The sequence below is a fragment of the Myxocyprinus asiaticus genome, chromosome 16 (genome assembly GCF_019703515.2).
Source record: "Myxocyprinus asiaticus isolate MX2 ecotype Aquarium Trade chromosome 16, UBuf_Myxa_2, whole genome shotgun sequence".
Classification (NCBI taxonomy): Eukaryota; Metazoa; Chordata; class Actinopteri; order Cypriniformes; family Catostomidae; genus Myxocyprinus; species Myxocyprinus asiaticus.
In genome coordinates this window covers 13966980-13982623 of record NC_059359.1, presented here as the reverse complement: position 1 = coordinate 13982623, position 15644 = coordinate 13966980, and the positions used below count along the sequence as shown (strand labels likewise).

The window sequence follows — 15644 nt, the reverse complement described above, 5'->3', positions numbered from 1 at the left end:
TAGGCAGAATATTAGCCTCAGTCAGCAGTGTATGGAAAAAAGATGATATGAAAGTGAATGGACACAAAGGAACAACATGAGGGTGAGTAAATGACCGAATTTCCCTTTTTGGGTGAACTATCCCTTTAGGGACATGAAGGGTACATCATTAAATAATTAGTCAGGTGCACCCACAGGGGGGCTTTCTCTTTTCTCTTTGGTTTCCTCCAGAGGACTCACCGCTTGGGACATTTTTATTTTAGTGAATTGACGTTTAGTGGCCTTTCCTGTAAGAGTTAAGGAAAATAGAAAAAGAGAGGAAAAGGGAATTAGAAAAGTGAAAAGGACAGAGAGAGAGAAAAAAAAATTAAATCACCAGAGCTGGGTGTCAGATTAAACGTGAAATTGGACAAATTACATAAGTGCTGATGGTAGGGGAATCTTTTTCTTTCATTGAAATGCTCAACAGTAATAGCAGTCAATGATATCTTTGTGAGGGCACAGTGGAAAACAATCTCTATTCTTGGAAATGTAAGAAATTAACATTTACCAGACACACAATGTTCTTATATTGGCTAAGTAAACAATGCAGTTGATGAACACAAACCTAGATGGGTAGTTGACACATACATAACATGTCCATGGGTTTTCAATCAATGTCAAGATTTTAGATTAACATATGCTGTGACTGACTTTTCATCACTTTTATTATTTAAAATTTAAAATATTTTTTGAAGGAATATAGTTCTTAAAAGACAGGACTACATGTTGATTTTTTTTTACTTTTCGTAAGTATTAAAATACAGAGGAAATGTATTATAAAATCCTTAGATCTTATTATGAACAGCTCTTTGATTTGAGAAAAGATATTGAGAAAATATTCAGAACTAAGATGCATCGAAAACAGTGAATTCAGCAGATCAACGAAGTTTAAGCAAAGTCTGCCGTGAACTTTTTTTTTAATCACTGTAACACGTAAGACATTTGGAGCAAATACAAAGCAATATTTCTTTAGTCAGCATCAAAATATCGACTCATTTCCATGCTGATAAAATTCCAGAATTTAAGAAAATTCTTTAAGAAAAATGAAGACGTCTAATCTCAGGTCTACATAGAGATTTTCAGAAGTAATTTTTGTAATTAGATTAAAGTTGCAAAATTTTGCATATCTTACAGAAAGAAAAGAAGGACCAGTTCATCCACAATGTGTTTATGTAGTAAAGACCCAAATCACTGCTCAAAGAGCAGAACAAAACCTAGGCCTAATTATTTAATGTTTTTCCATTATGCCATACATTTTTAATGTCGTTAAAAACACACTTATAATGCACATTAGACCTACACAAAATGTTTTTGTTAGGCGTTAATAGGCAAAATAAATAATAAATTTACAGGCATCCAAGTGCAAAGAAATGGTGACACCAAAAATCAAACGCAAAAGAAAACAAAACATTTCCTTTAAGAGCAGAATGTAATGAGAAAACCACAGTTTTTCATTCCAGGAGGACAAAGTAAATAGTCTGCCTAGTTGACTGATGTAAGGCAAACCAGAGCAGGTTTATTCATATCAATAAAGCACCTGCAACAGTTTATCTCTTGAATAATCTATGCAAGATAGCTATCCAGCTTTATTCACGTTCTAGTGTGCAAGTCAACAACGTTGCAGCTATTATCTTGGACATAAACACGGATTAGTCAAGCTGCATATTTGGAGAGGATTAGAAACAAAAGCCGCACAATCCAGGGTTAATCAAATAATTTGCTGCATTCCAAGGGGATCCCAATGACACATCTGGATCTTGATCTGAAAGTATAAAAGAGCCTCTGCTTTTAAGCAGGGAGCCAAGACTTGCCATGATGTATTTTGTCTGCTGTTTTGTAATCGCAGACCTCAAGTGGACAGACACCTGAACTACAGTCTTGTTTTTTTAAGAACACCAACTTAATTATTAGATAGTTAAATATTTGTACTTTAGACAACACTCTACTATCCAAACAGACTTCAAATTTACTAATAGTGCATACCTGTAGAAACATGGGATTAAGGGCATAATGCCTTTAGGGCATTTTAGCAGTTTCATAAATCATCCCACCCCTTCCAGAGTGTAAACCGAAAACGGGCTGTAGCTGCTGCTATGGAAACTCCTCCCAGGAGTGACTATCTCTGAAACCCTTAAAAAAAAAATAAAAAAAAAAAATAAATAAATAAATAAATTTTTTGACAGATGGTGCTTTACGCTCTCTTTGCTTCATCTCCTGACTTCGCGTGTCTCCCTCGTGTGGTCCCTCGAGATGCGCAGAAGTAGTATGGCTAAAGGAGAGCAGGTGCGCCTTTCAGAACGAAAGTGAGCCGAAAGCTAAATTTTTTTATGCTTTATATTAGGGCTGGGCGGTATGCATATATATATTGTGGGGACGGAATAAAATGTCAACCGGTTTAGATTTTTCTATACAGTCTATATCGCAGTATGTAAATATCTGTGTGTGCGTCACTCCTCCTGACCGCACGTGAGACTGATAGTGAGAGACAAACATGGAGAAAAATGAACACAGAAAAAGGGACTACCCCAAATCAAGTCAAACTCAGGAAAAGGATTTTATTTTTTGCATTTAAATGATGAAGGTGCTATTCTGGATGCGTGTGCACTCAGGTTCTAATCATTTTACATTCCGAGAGAAAATTAGGAAGAGCTTGTTAATAATACGCTGCACTATCTGTGGTGTGTAATGGATCCTCCACTAAAAGCCCCACTGCTCTTTATAGTGTTGCTGATGCTGTCAAGCTTTCCTACCCGCATCGTTACCTCCGCGAACATGGAAAGAGAAGCAATCACACTGAATAAATTCCCTCAGGAATTATTAAATAAATGATACCATAGTCAACCGTGCATTTATTTCTAGTAGGATATATATATATATATATATATATAGGTACCAAAAAGATTTTTATAGTGTCCAGTGGAAGGCTAAATTCAAAACAAATACCTGGAGGGGTTCAATTACAGAGAATCCATTTTTTGTTGTTGCTTGGATTGAAAAACGATGCATAGAATACAAAACAGACCAAATATTATTTTAATAATTATTTATTGATTGAGAAAGTATTTTTCATTGCAATTGACATGACAGGTGCACCATTAGGCTACTTTGGACATCGTTTTAAATTAAAAAAATAAAATTGTATTATTTTTCCAGACGTTTTTGAAATCACTTTTCATCAAAATACATGTCAATGTAGGCTATAAGCCTAATTTTTTGATTATCACCCACCCCCATCACTTGGACATTAAAAATTGATACACTTGTGAAAATGATGATTTTCAAAAAACAAAAACTATATTGTAATATATACCGTTACCATGATATATAATTACTTATACCGTAATTGGTCATATGATATCGCCCAACCCTACTTTATATGCTCGCGATGACACGCACATCGGCATGCGGAGCGTCAAGCACCATCTGCCAATAAATTAGCGTCATTTTAAAGGGCTTCAAAGGCTGTCACTCCTTGAAAAAGTTCCCATAGTGTCGGCTACTGACGTAGCGTCGAAGTGACCGAACTGAAAAGGAATACTAGCTTTCTAGCAAGATTCAACAAACCCTTAACTTTGATGCGACTGGCCCCAGATCTTTAACCACTAAACAACCATCACTATTCTCTTGCTGTTTCAGGCAATAAAGTAGAACTGACTTGTTTCCTCCTTACTGTCATCATCATCCTCCTGCCACCAGGGCACAGACACAGGGGCCTTCTTCTCTGGTCTAGTGGCTGGTTTTCCTAAGATGTCAAGAACACTGGGGTGCTTAGTACTGGAGCCCAAGTCAACAGAGTCATCAGAGACAGACTGTAAAAAAAAAAAGAAAACACAGTACCTTTTGAATAATGCATAAAATCACAACAACATAAAGTTCACCTAATGATCCCATTAATGCAAATATCATCATTACACATTCATACGTGGTTAAACACCCACATCTGACAACAGTAAACAATACAACAGCACCTCTTTCAGGAACTGCTCAAACTGTTGATCCAACTCTTCTTTAGTCAGCCTATGGGCCATAATTCAGCAAACTGACACACTGTAAGACAAATGTATAAGATTTACAAGTGTTATGTACAGGTGACATTTAAAAGAATGAATACACACATGTATAAAGTGAAATACTAAATATCCGAGACAAAGAGTCTTAAAAAGAAAGTAAGCCTGCCAGTGCGACATCACAAACAAGCAGTGTTAAATTCGATGTTGTATTGTGATTGTCGGATTTCGTTATTAGCGCGTTAGCTCGTATGTCATGGCAACTGAGAAAAACGGAACACCTGCCAACCAAAATAAGGAAACATTAGAAGCAAACAAGACTCACCAATACAAAAGGAACAACTGAAGATGTATGTCCTGTAATGTTCACATTATTTAGAAATGATGCTGTTTATCACTAGACTTAAAAAGTTTCCCGCGACAACACCCGGAGGATTACTGACAGTTTATTGGTCATATTACGTCATGTGCGTCCGGGGATTTGATTGGCTATGTTCAGTTCCGTTGGTCCGGGTTGCCATGTTGGAGAAATCATGTTTGCGCTTATGAAAAGATGATTCAGACTTTTTAAATTGTCCAAATGCTTTTGTTGTAAACTCAAATAATTGTTTAATGATATGTTCTTCTGAAGATATGTTACTAAACGTACTTAAAAATTATTTGTAAACGTTTGAGAAACAGAAAATACCATGTACGCTCTCATTTCAAATTTTCTACTGCATTGGCGGTGTGTCACCTATATGGGGCAGTCTTGTTCCATATATTAATATTTACTACAAGCTCTGTAGTTCAGTGTTTTGCAGACGATCAGAGAGCTGCACCATTGTAGAAATAATGTTACAAAAATATGACAACACTGAACAACATAAATAATAGTACACCCTATTTATATTGTTCACAATGCCTCCTTAACAGAATTGGATGTGGAAATGACAGAATCTTGAAAATATTCAACTTAAAGTTAATTTTGTTCCTGTAGTCTAGGCACTAGGCCAACACTGTGTTTCAACCGTATGTAGTAGACAGAACACCAGTTAAAATGTGATTAAGATTCAGAATTAAGCTTGTGCTATGTAAATGGCTGAAACGTTAGTGTGTGACATCATATAACCATTTGAAAAAATCCAGCCTCATCAATTGTGCATCATTTGCCTGGTCATTTCTGTTGCATTAGCCCCCTGATGTGAACCCGGATAGGACAATCAGCAAATCACTGCCACGAATTCAGAGAAACGAACATCTGTGAGTGTGGTTCACGCTCTTCTTTTCTCTGATTTCTCTAAATTAATGCTTAATGCATTCTAATCGTGACCCTGATGTCATCAGAGCTCTATCTGACTCTGTCTCAAAAAGATAACTGACTGAGTGATCAGGATGTGAACGCTTCCCTCCGCCCTCGTTTCTCATGTAAATGTGCCCCCACCATCCACAAAATGCCCATACCTTAACGAAGGCAGCGTCCACTCTTGTCGCCTTGACATTGGGATGCTGGTGCACTCGCTGATAGCTGGACAACATCTACCCATCTGTCCCACCCTCAGTGTAATTCATATTCTGCAAGTCCCTGTTAATATTTTTGGTGGGTTGGGCATCTTGCAAGGGGGGGAGGGCTCCATTATAGATAATTGGACTGTCCTTCAATTGTATTTTAGCGTCATACACTACGCTGACATTGATCGTCCTTTACCAAATGTAATACATTACATTTCACCAAGCTCTGCTTTTTGAAGATTGCTATTACTCCAAGTTTAATTTACCAGGCAAATAACTTTGAATGAATCCATTGTATTGATAACCAATTCTTTAGATGCTATGGTGCTGTACTACTAGTAAGGTCACACTATGAACTTTGTACTACTGACTGTATGTAGTACAAAGTCTGAAATGCTTCCAGAGAGCATTGATATATATATATATATATATATATATATATATATATATATATATATATATATATATACTGTATGTATATATATATATATATATATATATATATATATATATATATATATATATATATATATATATTGTGCTGGGAGATTACTTGTGAATTGTAATCAGGTCCTGATTACAAATTACATGACAATAAAATGCAATCAGTAACATAATCTCAGAGATTACATTTTGGGGTAATCTAATCCGATTACTTTTATGATTACTTTCAATCTAATTCTATTTTATTTTATGTCACATGCATTTGAGTAGGATAATCATTTTAACATAAAAGTACAAAGAGGAAGAAAATGTATTCCATTCTTTATAACTAACAAAAAGAGCCTCACAAAAAGAGCTTCTTAAGACCAGGGCTAAATGGGGGGGAACTTGTGAGAACGGCATTCCCATTCAAACTGGCTACATTTGTTAGGGGAATAAAGAGTATTTCTATATTTTCCCCACTAAATAGCCTACGAAAGCTTAAATGCGTGGGATCTTCTGCATCTGTGGTTGTGCAATGTTGAATATCGTGAGTGGCCAGAACACATTCATGTAACAGATCTGCACGTGTTCAATTTACAAATCCACGCACAAGAAGAATGCACAAATAAATAGCTTTCTTTGCCTACAATACCATCCACAAGTACAAAAGTGTATGTGTAATTTAATGCACAAATAAATGCTGAGAGGTTTGTATTGGTATTCTTCTTCGAGAATGTCTGTTTTGCAGTCTTGACATACACACACGTGCAATGCTGGGGGTGTGGTTTAGCGTGGCTGATAGCAAATGCCCATTCATTTATTTATTTATTTTCTCCCCTTTTCTCCCCAATTTGGCATGCCCAATTCCTAATGGGCTCTAAGTCCTCGTGGTGGCAGTGTCTCACCTCAATCCGGGTGGCGGAGGACGAATCTCAGTTGCCTCACCGTCTGAGACAGTCAATCTTCGCATCTTATCACGTGGCTTGTTGAGCGCGTTACCACTGAGACCTAGCGCATGTGGAGGCTCACGCTATTCTCCGTGGCATCCACGAACAACTCACCACGCACCCCACCGAGAGCGAGAACCACATTATAGCGACCAGCGACCATTGTTAACCAAACGTGACTCAACCCACCTTAGCAACCGGACCAATTGGTTGCTTAGGAAGCCTGACTGGAGTCACTCAGCGTGCCCTGGATTTGAACTTGCGCTGTGGGCAGATGTGCAATAAGATCTGTTTCAGAGTTAACATTTTGATTGGGCGTTTAGCAAGCGCACTGTTCAAGTGTCTCAGATCTGAAATCGGCCAAAGCCTGCCTCCTTTCTTCGGAAAGAAAATGTAGCAGCTGTAAAACCCTTTGCAGGCGTAGCAGCTCGGGACAATCTCTATCGCATCATTTGTGAGATTGTGAATTTCTGTACGAAATACAGTCACTTCTGTGACGGAACCGTCGAGGAAAAATGCTGTTGAAGCGAGGCGGTCTGCGTGCGAATTGGATCGAATACCCGCGTTCGATCATTTTTAGCGCCCAATCTGACGTCAGCATTCGTGTAACGGGATAGTGGCTGCTTTATATTTGACTATTGTGATAGTGCGCTGCTCACCATTGGGAAGCGGTTGTGCACAGTATGTGAAATAGGGAAGCAAGGAAAATTCTCAAGAATGGCCTGAGCCAAAGTTAATAAGTACACAAAGGTATGATTTATGAGCATGCAAACATAAGACAGAGAATTGTTTTTATGTGATTATTATGAACAGAACCCAAAGAGGGCTCAATTCAAATGTCACAGATGCAGATAGGCTGGAGGCCGACCCCTATTGCGTCTCTCAGAAGGAGATTTACTACCTCAGAGCGTAGAATAGGCCTGTCCTGCACTGTAACGTGGAGGCTAGAATGCTATTGAAGCGAGGCGGCCGCGTCACAAACCGGAATGTATAACCGCACACTACCATTTTTTTTAACACACTGAGAAATTCTCTGTAACGCGCACCACGCGACCGCGTAATGCACGGGTGGGCGCCGAGTTTCGCGCATGTGTTGAGGGGAGCTGCCGTTTATAAGACGGGAGCATTTTGTGTGGAGTGTGGGTTGATTTTTTGAAATGCGAGTGGGCGCGGATAACGGGCACAGATAGCTGGCACTTATCAGATGGGAGCTTCTCACTCAGAGCGCATCATGTATTCACGCACAGTGCTAAAAGTGTAAAGGCTCGAGCGAGCTAACAATAGACGCAATCACCCGCGGTCATCGCGGCGAGTGAGTTTGGTTTGAGAGGAAGAAAGCTTTTTCAGCCTTCAGTGTGCGTAGAGCAGCCGCTATGAGGTACGTGCGCTATTCAAGCAATGCATGGAAGCGTTGCAATAAAAACTGACTTGTTCCCGGCGAGAATAGCGGGGAAGTGGGAGTCGAAACATAAGAGAAAAGGCAGGAGCTCTAGATTCCTATAAAAGCTATACTTCCAGGGGAATTCTTCCTGCTGGGTACTGACAGCACTACAAAGACGCTAGAATATGCCTGAGGACAGCAGCCCCTCCGATCTGGATGCGCGCAGAGCAGGGTGCGCGCCAGGTCTCAGTAAGCTCCGTATGAACCTCAGGGAAGAACGACACTGCTTTCCGAACCATGGTGTTTTGACGGCGGTCTTTTAATCATTCATTCAGACGAGAATTTTCCCGGCTCAACAGGAGGCGAACACTCAAGGCCGAGCTCCTCGACCGCCCGTGCAATGACGCGGTGTAACTCGTATCAATGGCCAGTGCAAGCTCCTCACCCTTGCTGGGTGGAGGGGCTGATTCATACTCCATGGACCATTCTCCGATGCTGCAAGGGACACGGCATCATTATCATCATCAGACCTGCCGATACGACAACACCGTGCTCATTCGTAGAGGGCCGGAGGTCGTCACATGCATACTGCACTGGCGAAGACGCTGCGTGGGAAGATCGAGGGGCTCGTGGGGCTTGCGCCAGTGCGAGATCCTTCTCGGGTTCTTCAATCTCTACCTCGCGGCCCCGCCATGCTTCCTCATGTGGTCCCTCAAGACTTAACATAGAGGAAGTGGTCGGGAGGGTGCAGAAGTTGGATTCGTCCCTCAGAACAAGGGCGACCCTAGAGCGGAGCGTCTTGAGACTCATGTCTTCACAGTGAGGGCAGTCTGTCCCCATAAGAGCTTCTTCGGCGTGGGTGTGGCCCAGGCAGCAAACACAGCTCTCATGTTGGTCTGACAGAGCGATGTGTCGCTCACAGCAACACTTGCGTTATGACATCTTTAAAAAGACGCGTACACACAAGCGGCTCTTTTATAGAGTGTTTTACGTCACTTGGACGGAAAGTTACATATATACATGTATATCTCAAAGTATACAGCTCCTGCCTGGATGCTTAGGGAAACGGGTAGATGTCTCGCTGAATGAAGATCCAGCGGTGAGGCGGAGAGACTTCTTTGCCAGAACACTAGAGGGGGCAGGTGAATCTTTCGCTGCAGGCGAAGAACGTCCTGATATGAAAATTATCAATAAATTATTTACAAAATGTGATCCCAGTGATTTGGACCATGGCATGATTGTTGGTGCCAGATGGGCTGGTTTGAGTATTTCTGTAACTGCTGATCTCCTGGGATTTTCACGCACAGCAGTCTCTAGAATTTACTCCGAATGGTGCCAAAAACAAAAAAAAAAAACATCCAGTTATGTGGAATAAGCCTTGTTGATAAGAGAGGTCAACAGAGAATGGCCAGACTGGTTCGAACTGACAAAGTCTATGGTAACTCAGGTAACTGCTCTATACAATTGTAGTGAGCAGAATAGCATCTCAGAATGCACAACAAGGTGAACCTTGAGGCGAATGGGCTACAACAGCAGAAGACCACAGAAGACTTTACTAGGACCATAGTGTTCCTAATAAAGTGCTCAGTGAGTGTATATTAGGCAGTGTTAGGGACAGACATCCTCGGTCACCATCATTCACTTTCATTGCATATTTCTTCCATACAGTGAAAGTAAATGGTGTCTGAGGCTAAAATTCTTCTTAAAATTCTACAGGTTTGGAATGACATGAGGGTGAGTAAAAGATGATAGAATTTTCATTTTTTGGTGAACTATTCCTTCAAGCATTTTCATTTCTGTTTATACATTTTTATTCTTTTTTTCACTATTTCTTTATCTAATGCCTGCCATGAGAATGAAAATGTGCTTCAATAGCAAAACAATCTGGCACATTTAACCTACAGTACTTTTAGAACATGTTTATTCCCTCTAAACGGAATACTCAAGTCGAGTCATTTTTATTTGTATTGTGCTTTTTACAACACATTGTTTCAACGCAGCTTTACAGAAATTTATGCTGTAAAAAGAAATGATGCTGCAATGTTTGTAATGTCTTAAAGTCCTCATTGAGGAATAAAGTAGTACAATAAACCAAAACATACAAATATGGTTTCCTCTGTGAATGTGTCTCAGATATATTGAGAATTGGTAAGGAAAAATGCATGTGTAAAGAGATGAAGCCTATTAGACACTTAAGGTGGTAGTCTCTCTAGACATCATCTCCTTAACTCGTGCTCTTCTCCTGGCTGATCAGTTACTACTGCCTCCTGAAACACTTTGGTGGGGGACACTGAAGCCTGGCAGTCCGCTTCATCATCAGCTTTCTGGGCTCATTGCCTTGGGCCCACTGCTGTCACAAGGAGAAGCAGAAGAAGCTGTTTATATTTGTAGGAGTGGGGGATTTGGCCATTGACGTGTGTCTAATTTCATATAAAGTATAAGTTTCAGTATAAGCCCTCCTGTTCAGTTTTGTTAAAGGGATAGTTCACCCAAATTGAAAATTCTCACTTCTTTAATATTAACCCTCGTGTCATTCCAGACCGGAATGACTTTTTTCTTGCGTGGACACAAACTGAAACATTAAGCAGAATGTCAAAGCTACTCTCTCCCTGGTCACCATTCACATTCATTGTGTGGAGCAGCTTGGACATTCTGCTAAGTATCTCTGGTTGTGTTCCTAGCAAGAAAAAAAGTCATTAATTCATTGCTTAAATCTTTGGAACGACATGAGGGTGGGTAAATTATACAGAATTTTCATTTTTGAATGAACTATCCCTTTAAACTGTCAGAAAATCAGATTATGAAATCAAAGCATTTGGGAGATATTATTGAATAAATGGAAAAATATGTTGGCTGCATTGGGAGCTATTTCTATAAAAAGCCATTTGTAGGATCCTAACATTTTAATAAACAGAGATGGTTTGTAGTCCTGGATTTTCCACTTAGAATTGTATTTCTATAAAATATTTAATGCATTTAAAATACAAAATTTAACCATTAAATATTTACAATGCCATAAATATTTAATTCCGGCCCTTTGCTATAGTCATATGTTCATTGGATTCCTCTGTAGATTTTAATGGGCAATTCTACAGACCTATAGAGTGAATGAAAGGTGGACCTATGCTGCAGTTTAGCACACTATGCAGCAGGGAGCGCAAATAATCTCTCTCTCTCTCTCTCTCTCTCTCTCTCTCTCTCTCTGTCCAACTCTCTCCTATTTTCAGCCACTCTCCAACATATCTGTTTGAGACCGATAGCATTCAGTGCCTTTGGAGGTTATTGGACAATAATCCACATACACGCTTCAGTGGGGTCCAAAAGTCTGAGTTCACATTGAAAATCTGGGATTTCAACATCTAATTTAAATCTGGAAATAAACCGAAATTTTTAGGAAATGTAAAAAAATTACAACAAAGAAACATTATTACATAAATTGACTAGGTAGTTCTTAGTCACTAATCAAATAGGAAATTTTGTGATTCTGACCATGTTAACTCCTTTGTACAAAAGGTCAGATTTCCTTGTTTCCTTCAAAACACAAAATGCTCTTTTGAACATTCTCAAATCATTCTAGGATAACATGGATCATCAGGTTTTACACAAACTTGTGGAGTCAAGGCAAGCAAAATGGGAACATACTAAATACTAAGAAATTCTGAAATTCATGTTCATTTTTCAGTTAAACTTTTCAAATTGTTATGCTGATTTCTATACAGTCTTAATTATAAACTGTCACTAGAAAAATGCAAAAAAGAAGCATTTTCCTATGTGGTCTTAGTCTTTTAGAATACACTGTTATGTAACAGAGAGAGAAAAAAAAATAATAAAAAAAAGGTATTTGTCCTTTTGTATTTGTCCCATTGATTTGTATTTTTTTTTGTACATAAAAATGGTACATGATGTGAAAAAATATTACTGAATCCCTTGGTTGTAAGTGAGAACAAAATTTCCATAATCTATCAGAAGGGGGCAAGATTGCTCTATGCCAGTGTTCATAGTTATAACAACAACCCTCACCCCGATAAACAGTCACACTTGGCTTCTGTTCATCTTTTCTGCCCTTCTCCATTTCCGGGATTTAGGCATAATCCCTTGAGGACACATACCTGCCCTCCAAACACCAAAGCCCATTGATCATCAAGCATAACTGTCTCAAGACCACTACAAAAGCGGCCGAACTCCTGTTATTAACAGTGCACTACTGAGACAATAGAATAGCAATATTCAATATTGCTCATTATCTCTATAAAATCACATCATCTTCAGACTACACTTTATCTCTCATAGGTCTCTCATCTAAAACTCTGTCTCGCAGTGAGCGCAGTGCTTCTCCCCCACTGACCGACTCTTTGCAGCTCACGTCCCGTCAGAGTGCGACAGGCTGCAAGGTGCTAGCTGGAGGGTGGCCCTGACTCGGGGAGATGGGAATAAAGGAGGGAGGAACTCCGGCTCTTCACAGCAAAACTCTGGAGAGGAGGGTGCAAGCGCACTGATCTTCAGAGGAGAGAAAGAGAGGCACATTAATCATCCAAATACTGTTCTTTCTGCTGCTTTAGAATTCTGTCAAAGCACTTCTGACTTCCACCCATAGTTGCACAGAAAATTGTCTTTTCAATACAATGGCAGTAGATAGCGCCTCACTTTAAAGTTTAAAAAGGACCCAAAAGTAACATGAAAGTAGTCCATGTGACTTGTGTGTCATGTTCCAAGTCTTTTGAAGGCATGCGACAGGTTTAGATGAGAAACAATCCGAAATTTAAGTAATTTTTCAGTGAAAATCTTGATTTCCCTGGACTTCTGCTCTTTCATGAGCGCTATGAGAGAAAGTTGGCAATGCAACAATGCAAGTTCTTTTGTGAACAATAAACATACATGTCATTTTTTGGGGTAAACTATTGCTTTAAGTCTTGAGTGAAAATAATAATATTCACATAATGAAAGCGTGCATATACACTCACTGAGCACTTTATTAGGAACACCTGTACACCTACTTATTCATGCAATTATTTAATCAGTCAATCATGTGGCAGCAGTGCAATGCATACAGCCAAAAACATCTAACGCAAATGCCTTGTTGATGAGAGAGTTCAACTGAGAATGGCCAGACTGGTTCGAGCTGACAGAAAGGCTATGGTAACTCAGATAACCACTCTGTACAATTGTAGTGAGCAGAATAGCATCTCAGAATACACAACACGTCGAACCTTGAGGCGGATGGGCTTTGAATTTCACTTTTTTTTTAAACATCACTTTTCCTGTAGGTACACAATTTTCTCAATTATAATATGTTCTATAAAAACATATAGACAGTAACCTTAAAGTTGTTTAACTTAAACATCAGCTTAGAAAACTGCTGTCATAATTCAAAGTTTTTCTGGCAGAGTAATCAGCTTGCATCTTGTTTCCAGTTTTTAGAAGCTATGCTGAGCTTTTTAATAAGAATACCAGCAAAAATAGCATATGCTACTAAGCAGTATATTAAAGTTAATTTACCTGAATGAGTCAGCAGAAAGTGGGCCGAATGTCTTGGGAGGTTGTGGATATTTTGGGAGGATAACTGAGTCTGTAAAGAGTCTTTTCAGAATATGCAAGCCCTTGGCTTAAAGCTATCTTTTGTATCTTTTCCTCTATATTTTTCACAGGAAGTGGTTAAATATGTGAATCTTACATGACACTGCGTTCTGCCCTGTTGGCCACTCTCAGTTCCGGATTATGAATTATCAAAATGCAATCATAATCCTAACAGCTCTGATTCAATTCAAAACATGACAACTGTGAAATTAAAAACATACAATATGCTGACTGAGAATAAATCTCTTCTCTTGAGAAAAATAAAAATTGCATACAATAGCCTTTAGGTGATCCATGGTTTGATATTTTTCTGAATGCATAAGAATTTCTGAAAGTACTGTAACTGCCCACAGATTGTCACCCTTGAGGACATTTTTATTGCTCAGGGGTTGCTCTTTCATAGCCCTGGAGATCTGATGGAGTGCTCAGTTATGTTCCATTTAAGTAGGCTATCAATGTTGTCTTAGATATTCCTTTAAAATCTATTTAGAAATAAAATAACAAACAATGAGAGTTGTTGACATACAGAAAGAGTATAAGATTTATAAGTATAAAATTTAGGTAGAAGAATTGGAAGAAAATCAAAATGTCTGACTTTTGAAGTAGACATATCTGAGCAGCAACCTGTCACGAATGGTTGCTGAGAGGAGACTGGAGATGTAGGATCTAAGTGCAGGCTTTAATAAAATGATGACAGTCTAAAACAACAAATGGCAACTCAACACAACAACAAACAAGAACTGACAAGGGAATGCAAGAACTAATGAGTGAATGGAAAACAGGTGAGAACAATATGGCAGTGATGAGGGCAGTGCCTGATGGGAAACGTAGTCCGGGGGAAACACTTCAAAATAACAGTCCTAGGAAACATGAGGGAGACAGAGTGTGACATAACCCCCCCTTTAAGGGGCGACTCCTGGCGCCCCAAAGATGGCTGAGGAGGGCAGGAAGATACTGGTGAGGAAGGGGACCCAGAAGATGACCAGGTGGCCAGGGAGGAGACCTCAGGGTAGAGACTGGGACAGGAGGTCTGGGAGGTGGCCTCAGGGCAGGGACTTGGTTAGGAGGTCTGGGAGGCGGCCTCAGATCTGGGATAGAGTCGGGAGGCCTGGGAGGTTGCCACAGGGCCAGGACTGTGTCAGGAGGCCTGGGAGGCGGCCACAGGGCCGGGACTAGGTCAGGAGGCATGGGTGGCGGCCACAGGGCGGGGACTGGATCAGGAGGCCTGGAAGGTGGCCACAGAGCGGGGACAGGGTCAGGAGGCCTGGGAGGTGGCCACAGGGCTGAGACTAGGTCAGGAGGCCTGGGTGGCGGCCATAGAGCTGGGACAGGGTCAGGAGGAGATCTGGTAGCAGGAGGTGGCAGTTTAAGGGGCAGAGCCATAGAAGGTGGTGGAGACTGTGGTGGAATGGGCAGAGCCATTGGAGACACAGAGGGCGGAGCCAAGGAAGGGTCGACGGAGGCAGGTTGAGCCTGGAGAGGCACAGAGGGCGGAGCCATGGAAGACCCAGAGGGCAGAGCCATGGAAGACTCAGAGGGCGGAGCAGTGGAAGATGGAGCCGTGAGTGGCTCGAGGGGCGAAGCCGTGGAAGGTGGAGCCGTGGGAGGCTCGAGGGGTGAAGCCGTGGAAGGCAGAGCCGTGAGAGGCTTGAGGGGCGAAGCCGTGGAAGGCGGAGTCATGGGAGGCTCGAGGGGCAAAGCTGTGGAAGGCGAAGCTGTGTGAGGCTTGAGGCTAAGTGTCCTGGATGACTGGGAAACGACCTCTGTGGTCGTGAACACTGGCAGAGACTCAGGAAC

At 40.6% G+C, this 15644-nt stretch overlaps 1 protein-coding gene across 7 annotated transcripts in view; it reads right to left on the bottom strand.

Annotated features, from left to right (window-relative positions):
* cep162 (centrosomal protein 162) overlaps positions 1 to 4491 on the bottom strand; it is a 45503-nt gene extending 41012 nt beyond the window's left edge. For 2 of the 7 annotated variants that reach the window (XM_051721155.1, XM_051721151.1), the window contains exons 1-4: positions 4354 to 4491; positions 3990 to 4068; positions 3677 to 3830; positions 220 to 266 (exon numbers count right to left, since the gene is read on the bottom strand). In XM_051721155.1, the coding sequence (XP_051577115.1) occupies positions 220 to 266; positions 3677 to 3830; positions 3990 to 4049 (261 nt within the window). In that variant the 5' untranslated portion in view covers positions 4050 to 4068; positions 4354 to 4491. Of the gene's footprint in view, positions 1 to 219; positions 267 to 3676; positions 3831 to 3989; positions 4069 to 4353 lie in introns of those variants that run through there. The other 5 variants (XM_051721152.1, XM_051721156.1, XM_051721157.1 and 2 more) reach the window with 5 other exon arrangements.
* Positions 4492 to 15644: the final 11153 nt, after the last annotated feature.